The 10,000-nt window shown below is 37.2% G+C and overlaps 1 protein-coding gene across 20 annotated transcripts in view; it reads right to left on the minus strand.

Moving 5' to 3' along the window:
* Positions 1-10,000, minus strand: part of LOC136836061 (SLIT-ROBO Rho GTPase-activating protein 1-like) — a 797,683-nt gene that overhangs the window by 137,557 nt on the left and 650,126 nt on the right. For 9 of the 20 annotated variants that reach the window (XM_067099968.1, XM_067099969.1, XM_067099973.1 and 6 more), the window contains one exon: positions 4,612-5,469. The exons of 10 other annotated variants lie outside the window; for them this stretch is intronic. In XM_067099968.1, the coding sequence (XP_066956069.1) occupies positions 4,612-4,903 (292 nt within the window). In that variant the 5' untranslated portion in view covers positions 4,904-5,469. Of the gene's footprint in view, positions 1-2,000; positions 2,152-4,611; positions 5,470-10,000 lie in introns of those variants that run through there. One more of the 20 variants, XM_067099980.1, reaches the window with a different exon arrangement.

A 10,000-nucleotide genomic window follows, 5' to 3' on the forward strand; every position in this document is an offset into this window, starting at 1 on the left:
TTTAAAGTGGTATAGATATGTTGACGATATTTCAGCTGTTTTGCCTGCTGGTATTGATGTAAAAGATTTACTCTGTGACTTGGATATCCAGGGACCATCCATTAAGTTTACTTTAGAATTAGAAAAAGACAATTGCCTCCCTTTCTTAGATGTTTTAATACATAGAGAATTGTGTCCATTTTTATTCAGGCCACCACCTTAATATTAAAATATAAATTCTTTCTTCTATGTTTTTAAGAGCATTGCGCATTGTCAGTCCCCAGTATTTGGATCAAGAAATCTAATACATAAGAAAAATAAGGACAGACTGATGTTATCCTTCATTTATACTACATATTTGCTATAATAAAGCCCACAAACAGTTTTATAGTGAAAGTAACATGGCGAAAGGAACCCCTAATGACATTCTTTTATGGTTTTGAAACCATAAAATCATTGTTAAAATATTTTAATGTCAACCTGGTTTTTTTCTGTAATAACACACTAAAAGGAATGTTAATGGAAAATAGACCTAAGGAAAGCAACAATATATATATATATATATATATATATATATATATATATATATATATATATAATATATATATATATATATATATATATATATATATATATATATATATATATATATAAAATTCCATGCTTGGACTTCTTTCTTTTATATTGGCCAATTAAGTAAGAATTTAGAAGTACGAATTAAACAGCATAAGTATTCTGTAAAAACTGAACAAACATCCAATGCAATAATCACTCATTTAAGTGAAAACTCTTACAGGATAAATTGGACTGAAAATTCAGTGATTGCCAGATCGAAAGATTTCTCTTCATGAAATCTTTTAGAATCTGCTATTACATAGCTTACTTCCAGTTGTAATTTTAACCTTAGCCCTGGCAAGCCTTATTTGGACCCTGTATTAGTAACATGCTCAAGAATGGCCCTAAAGATAAAATCTCTGATTTTATTACTAATTAGTTACCTTATATTTTCTATGTATTCGTATGTTTCATATATTTTTTTGTGCAAATATTCACTTTGCAAAAATTGTTATTGTTTACGATAAGGAGAATTACTGAGGTGTACTTAATATAACATATGTAATCAGAATAATCTTTCCACGGTCATTTTTTGGTGGTCAGTATCTTTCCCTGTATAATCTTTTAATTGACTTGTCCCTGCTCCCGAACTGTCGGGCCTAATCTTTTGTAAACCTCTTAAATATTTAACCCTGTTTTGGTAGGTCTACTAATTCTTCAAGTGTGTTGGATTCCAGATGCATATTTTCCTTTTGTAATCCCCATCTGTCATTTATATGAGCTTTCTTTGTAAACTTATTCTTATATTTCTATCAGCCTGCTAAGTAAAGGATAGTAAGTCAAAAGGCCTAGCGCCATTCCGTTGTTTCACTTTCCTTCGTGGCATTGCCCTTATTTATATATTCATTATTCATGTTACATATTTTCGTGATACAGTTATGTACACACACACTTACTATATAATATATATATATATATATATATATATATATATATATATATATATATATATATATATATATATATATATATAATGTGTGTGTGAATGCTTTTCAGTCACCGACACTGACATGTCCAAATCCGAGGACTCTGTGTCTACCTACTGAGCTACTGTACTGTATCTATGAGTAATAACTTATGTATAATGTCTATCTTCTCTTCCAGGTTCACTGTCAACTATAAACTTCAAATAGCTTTAACTCCTTTCTCACAAATGGAAGGGTCACGTTCTACCAAATCTTCTATTCTATATTATCTTTTTTTATCTGATTGTTGCAATCCCTTTCCCCAGTAAGTCCAAGACTTTTCTTCATATCCTAAGATGTTCTTATCAGCTCAATTCGTGCCTCCATAGGCCTCGAATTTAACTAAATTCACATCGAATACTTCATTTGTTTGCTACTGAGTAAAATAATTCTGTACTTCCTAATACTAACAAACAACGTTTTCTCGCTGATTTATCTTACCTTTACACAGGCTTCGATGTGAAAGTTCTTCGGTCATGATCTCGGTACTCCTCATGGTTTGTGGAAACAAACACTAACAAACCAAAAAAACATACTTAGTTTACCGACACAAACACTAGCTATCCACAGCACACAGCAGGATACGTTACCACAGGCAATGCCAGAACGATAATGAAGCAACGAGTACTGAATATCCAGAGAGTAACAGTTGAAAGGAAATGGCGAAATTGCCGACAAGAGACGGGCTTTACGATTTACAACTTAATGTCATATCAGTGCTTTAGTCATGACACAGTGTGTGCAATGGCCTCTGGTTATTACGTGCGACTTTTCATCAACTACTTGATGTCATCATCATCACCATTATTATTATTACTACTATTATTACACCAGTATTAATTTCATTATCACAACGTTGCAAAATGGTGAACAACAGCGTCTAAGTGTTACACATTTGCTGATGAGCCTTCACTGAACTTATAAGAAGCAGCTAATATTCATGAGAGGCAGCTACTATCCGTGAAATAATCTGCATACACGATTCATCCTTGGTTCAGCTACTCAAAGGATGACTGTGGCCCTTTTTTCTGAAGCCACCTCCTCTTAGGGGGAGAGGCTTACTGTTGATAAGAATGATCTCTTCTATCCATACTGGAGAAGCTCAAATTGAATACACCGCATAAGTTCACAACAAATATTTTTATATATTTTTAAATACTGTACAGCTTTTTTTCTTCACTCTGATTAATTAACTCTACAGTTTACTGGACAATATATCTCGTCTATATAGACCTAAGCAGTGACTTAGTTTCTGGTGGTCATAACAAACACACACACACACACACACACACACAGAGAGAGAGAGAGAGAGAGAGAGAGAGAGAGAGAGAGAGAGAGAGAGAGAGAGAGAGAGAGAGAGAGAGAGAGAGACATATTTTAGAAAGAAAGGGTAGAATTTAGAACAGTAATTGGTGGGAGAGAACGATATGAATAGCAATGGCAAGAGAGAGAGAGAGAGAGAGAGAGAGAGAGAGAGAGAGAGAGAGAGAGAGAGAGAGAGAGAGAGAGAGACTGTCAGTAGCTATTCACGTGACACTGACACGTGCACACACTTGCAACAGTTTTTTTTTTAAAATAATTTACTGATCTGCTTCCACGCCAAACCCTTCGAAATATCTTACTATTTTAAAGAACCTCCTGTTTTGTCATCTTACATTTATCTATATTTTATTACTTTTATAAAACTTCTTACGGATCATCGGCGGCTTCCTTTTGACCGGTGCAAACAGATTTTAGCAATAACCAGAATAATGAAAACAGTATCTCCCCAAACCCATGCTAATTTTTATATAAAATTATTATACACAATTTTTTGACTGAAATCATTAGAGATTATTAACTTCACCGTTAAAACTGGCTTTAACATGCTATTCAATCTGGCCTTATTTTTACCTGCTGTTCGTCTGTTTGGGTCAAAATTTGTAACTCAATTTTCGACCAGTTTCCTTCGTCCGAAGGACTTGAAATCTTGCCGGTTACTCAATCCCGGTGACGATACAACCTCTAGTGACCCTAAAGTGACCTCTGCCAATATCTCAGGATTTGTATGAAACTCTTCGGATTTTTCAAACCCCCTTTGGCTCGACAGACTATCATGTTCCATTTCGTTAGGTACAATCATAAATCTTTTACATTTTCTGTCAATACTTTTATATATGATTTTTTTTAAACACGCATTTATTAAAACGCACTAAAAAGTACGAAATAATTTTTGGAGACACACCAGGATTTTCTTACAATTAATCATGTCTAGAAAAATAAAAGCGTGGGCGCCAAACAAGGAAGGAAATGCTACAAGAAAAAAATCATTTCTTTTCGTGTAGCATTTCCTTCCATGTTTGACGCCCACGCTCTCATTTTTGTAGGCAGGATTAATTGTAAGAAAATTCGGGTGTGTCTCCAAAAATTATTTTGTTCTTTTAAGTGTGTTTTAATAATAGCGTGTTTAAAAATGATTTTTATATTTTTCTTTACAAAAATATTTGTTTGACCGTCAGAGCATCGACTTGTGTGTTCAACCTTGCCCAGTGCATAATAAATGAGCCTTTATATTATCTTAATTCTTGACTCAACGATCTTTATAAAAAATAAACTCGAGCCTTAAGAGTTCGCTCAATCAATAATTTACATCTTAAATAAATATCCTCCTTGTATATTATCTCAAGACCTTTCTGAAACCACTTCTTGCATTAGTTCATATACAGCCTATCACATCGCAGACTGGTTACAATAATCTACTATTATGTCAAACTGCTCTCCTGTTTCATAGATTACCTTCCTGCACTGTGTAAAAAAATCTATCATGCTGTAGGAGTCTTTCATCTGGATCTAGATCTATAACTTTGTTATACATCCTCAGAAATGATCCTACTATCCTCACAAGGACCTATTTTACCCCCACAATCTTCATCAACAAAGTGTCTTTGATATCCAAAGGGCATACCTGACTCTCTCTTCAAACTGACAAAACTATTCCCTACAAAAACACACTCAGCCTGATGCACTCTCTCGCCATGTGCAGAGAAGCCATGACGTGAAAGGACGCTCTTACCGTCAGTGTCTTGCATCTGGTTCATATAGATCCGGTGCAGGTCGGTGCCGGAGCGGGTCGACCACCACTGTTTCACTCTCCTGTTCTCCAGACTCAGCCACTCGTGCAGCCCCGAGAGCTTAGCCAGGGCACCGGGGCCTCCGCCCCCGCCCCCGCCGCTGCTGCTCCCGCTACCACTCACGGCGCCGGCACTGCCGCTACCGGCACTAACACTCCCCGCGACGCTGCCGCAGACACTGCCTGTGCTGCTGACGGGGGACGTCCCCGCGACGGATAAGTTGCTGGTACTCATGACGAAGGGAAGGGAGGTCAATAAGGGGCAATCCTTTCACGACTGTTGGGGGTATTCCGAATTGGGGCCCGATTGATGGGGGGAGGGGGTTCCTTTCACTTAGCTCCCTCGGTATCCCGGAACGAATTGGGGTGGGGACAGGTTACGGTGAGGTTTCCTTTGATAACATCTTGTTAGTTACTTGGCCATTTGGAATGTCGAGTTCCCGAAAGTCACTGACGCAATTTCCAACTTGACGAGGAGAATATTAAGAGGGATAAAAATGGTCGCGAATGTGAATGGGGAGGCTCAAAGACTCCCACTAAGAGGAACAAGGAGTCGACCTTATAGGGATGGTGTGGGTGGGGAATACGTCTTCAAGGCCAGAAGACGCCCATGGTCAACCCACACACACCCATGCACCACAAGTACAGGGTCAGCACAAGCACAATGCTTCGTGCCAGCCCATGTTTCCTCCTTACAGTCCCTCGGAAACACGAGATTCAGTGTTCTCTTAATTGTACTAAATTAACTGCGAGTGTCATTCAGCTTCTTTCAATCGGATAGCGAGCGTTTTCTTTTTCTTTCTGAAATACATAAAAAAAAAATAACACCACAAATTAGAGTCTGAAAAACACACTGAATTTCTTTTTGATTCCTGGAAAATCTGGCGCCCAGCCGTCCGAGCTAGTTGCATGACTTTTTTTTTTAATCCTGCTGTAGTCCAATTACTAATATTTATATTTTCTTAAATCAAAAGACAAATAAAATACTGGCATACGCTGCAGATAATTTTCTGAACAATTTTAACTTTTTCAAACAACAATAAAAAAAACAACAGATCGGGATGTCTTTCATTTTGCAAGGGATGCTCTATTTTTTCTTATTTAAAATCTGAATACAATGCACATATCCCTATACCTGTTTGCCTCTGGTACGTTTCTAATGTTATTTTCACCTTCACTTAAGTCTGGAATAACTCTCACAAAAAAAAAAAAAAAAAAAAAAAAAAAAAAAAAAAAAAAAAAAAAAGTTTCCTCTATTTCAAGATTCTGCGTTTTCTTCACGAATGACAGCTAATTCTCCAAATTTTTAAATGATCTTTATGACAATCATATATGAAAAAGATTTTATTACATTCATTAGGGTTCAGTTCAGGATTTCTGTTCGACAGCAATGGAGTTACACAGCTCAGTACTTCTATTCTTAACAACACACCGAAGTCATTTCACAAAGCCGATTTCATTTTTGTATACAGAAAAATTGTAATTTAAAAGAAACCCAAACACGAGCTTTTGGGGATACCAACTTGGGGTACTACTGTGAAATAGGGCATTGAATGACCATAAAATTACAAAATCAAGATTACAGAGATGATGATGATGACTGTTACATAACTATCACAAAAGGACATCTTACCACGCAGAAATGAAAAAAAAAAAGCTGAGACTATGCAAATACAAAATTAAAACTTTATTTTCAAATAAAAATACATTCCATATACATGTGTGGTATCAATATATATAAACACATATACATATATGTGTGTGTGCTTGTGTATGCGCATAAGTAAAAAAAAAAAAATATATGTGTAAGTCTGCAATCTGAACGAAAACTATTATTCCCATTTATTTTCTCCAATGCAGGCACCTTACTCTTCACCGGGTGTTTATCCAAGTTTTCAGTCTCTTTCGCCGAATGAAGGCAAATCGTGTGAATGAAGCCTCCTCCTCCTCCTCCCACCTTTGCCGTGGCCTCATCTCCTACCACCCACGGCCCATACCATGAGCAGTGAACATGTAACGCAATACCATTCAACAAACGTGTACCAACATACATACAAACTTGCAGGCTCACAACATCACAGCTTCAACACTGGATTAATTCTATCTCACTTCCTCGTGGTGATGTCATCCACATACATGCGAGCGCGCGCGCACACACACACACACACACACACACACACACATCACCAAGAGCACACTTAACATAAAAACAAGACTGTCGTCCACCCAATTTACACATATATACAAACTCCCACCGCACCCCTAATATGCTTCATAAATCATAAGCATCTAGACACATTATCGTCCTTTTGCTTTCGATTCCAATGAAGGAAGATGCAATCAGTGGAGTAGCTGCGACCATCGTATCGCTCTACTTTGACACTGCTCCCTTAAATATGTAAATAAATCGTCATAAATCTATAAATCATAAAGCACGACATTAATTGCAGGTTCAAATTTTTAAGCCGACGCTCTCTCTCTCTCTCTCCCTGTCTGTCAAAACAATGTCTGTACACAAGTAGGCGACAAACAGACAACCCAGGTGATAGCGCCAGACGAGAAAATCTAACCCCCTCCCCCCACCTTTTAAGGACAAATCTTCGAAAAACCGGGATAGAGCGAAATGACTCGTCAACCCTATCCTATTTTGTGTGTGTGTAAGAGAGGGAAGAGAGAGAGAGAGAGAGAGAGAGAGAGAGAGAGAGAGAGAGAGAGAGAGAGAGAGAGATCTTTGGGCACTAATTATTATAACAATCAGTTCGCTCGATACCCAAGTCCACAATGTGTACGTATTCCTCATTGGTATATGTATGGAAGCACGTATGTACAGCTAATCTAGATGTGTGCGTTTGTTTGTGTATGCGTCTGTTAAGGACGACCTCAGCAAGTCAATACTTGGGCCTCCAATCAGGGTGCATCCAAGGTCACGCTCGGTGAGTGAAGAGTTTATTTCTAAATTAAGGAGAGAGTCTTTACCAGGATACACATACTGGACGCAAGATGTACCGGTCGGTTTTCATAATAATAATAATGATAATAATAATAACTAAAGAAGATAAATCATTTAATGTGGAAAATTTTTATCTCTAGAGACCACTTTCACCGAAACGGCTATTATCTTTCTCAAAATATAACTTGATTAAGCCTAACAATAATAACAGTACTGTTAAACAGTAGCATTCCTTATGTAAATATTTCCTAACTGCGACACTGAAGACAATAACTAGGCTGTCAAGGCCAATAAAAATTGACGATCACGGCACCAAACTCAACATCGACTGAACAACATTCACGGCATAACACTGAACGCACAGCCCGTATTCTCACATACACGTTCAGAAACGTTCATTCTGACAGATTGAAGCAAATAGCTCCCCCTCCTCTTTACTATAGGTCTCTCTCTCTCTCTCTCTCTCTCTCTCTCTCTCTCTCTCTCTCTCTCTGGTCGATCAAAACGCCAGCTCTCCTCTCTAGCACTCCAACTCCACCGACCTGCTCCTTGCCTACTCTATCGGGGGAAGGATTCGACCCCTACTTATTCCCTACGCCACATCCCTGCCTCCCAAACACAGGACTCCCAACAAACATATACACACACACGCACTCTTTATCTCTCTCTTTCCGTAATCACCATTATATCTATCTATCTATCTATCTATATATATATATATATGTATATATATATATATATATATATATTTATATATATACCAACTTATTTGCAGACAGGCATGTTGTCTGTGACTTTATTTACGCATATAACACACACATTTATATAAATGTGTAAATGTATATATACATATACATATAGAGACATACCTACATATATATATATATATATATATATATATATATATATATATATATATATATATATATATATATATATATATATGCACATACATAATATACACATACATACATATACAGCGCGTGTGTGTGTATGTATATATATATGTATGTATGTATATAAATATATATATATATATATATATATATATATATATATATATATATATATATATATATATATATATATATATATATATATGTATATATACACACACGTCGATACATTGCTAATAAAGAGGTCATTTGAAAAATCTATCTTTACAACAGCCACATCTAAGACTGCGAAGGAATCCACTAAATACATCAAAGTACTGTGACACCGGAAAATACAATAAAAGAAAGCGAACTGGAAAAATTAGCATAGGGGATTTCACAAAGAGCGATGAGGCAGAACTCATAAGACACAGGTCGAAGATCAAATACAAGGAGATTCAAATACCACTTGAATGTCGACTGGACTTTCTCTGGTAAAAACAGGCCACGGTTTACAAGTATTTCCTTTTACAAGAAACCTAAAGGGGTGAAAAATAATTTAGAAGTAATACATATTATAATTATGGTGATGATGATGATGGTGATGATGATGAAACCAACACCAATAAGGATGGTGATAACGACAACACAGACCCAAGAGCAAATCTCCGCCAAGTCGGAACACTCCAATCCCCCGAAAGACTCCTCCTCCCAATTAGGTACATTCCTACCTCTTCCAAAATCTACTCCACTTGATTTTAGCTTAATCCTTCTAAAAAACAGACAAACAAACAAACAAAGAACCCCAACCAGAAACATAACCTTGTTGGCGGAGGTCAAGACGACAAGGTTTCTCAGTGAAAATGACACAAGTTTCGATAAATCACTTGTCCCCCTACTCATCCTACGCTTTGACACGTGCATGAGCATTACCACATAACCTGAGAGAGAGAGAGAGAGAGAGAGAGAGAGAGAGAGAGAGAGAGAGAGAGTTAATCAAATGTAGTGAGTCACACAATCGAAAGCTCCTATAAAGGACCCAACCGAACACTATGCAATATTGTATAACTCGACACACTACTTGTCTCTCTCACTCTCTCTCTCTCTCTCTCTCACGCCCCTAGAAGTTTAGATGGCAAAACTCCAGGCCGCAACCTAAACGTGATACCTGGCAATTATTACCATTAATACAATCCACAGATACAATGCAAACTTTTTAATATTACTGACGTTATTTTGGTTTTCACCTGGCTGCAACCCATCACAGACCACTAACTACCTGGTACCTAATTCACTGCTTAGATCAACAGAGGCCCACAGGGAATTAACGGAGCGTCAAGTCCCGAGACGCTCTGCCTCATATGGGACTCGAATCTGGACCTCGCTCTTATTATTACTAGAAAGGCAAGCAATAAAACACGACTCTAGATCCGGTTGAGAATTTCTTCCAGGACATCTCATGACAAATGCCATACAGCCCAAACCCACTTCAGTTCAACACCTGCCA

This window comes from Macrobrachium rosenbergii, chromosome 56 (genome assembly GCF_040412425.1).
Source record: "Macrobrachium rosenbergii isolate ZJJX-2024 chromosome 56, ASM4041242v1, whole genome shotgun sequence".
Lineage (NCBI taxonomy): Eukaryota > Metazoa > Arthropoda > Malacostraca > Decapoda > Palaemonidae > Macrobrachium > Macrobrachium rosenbergii.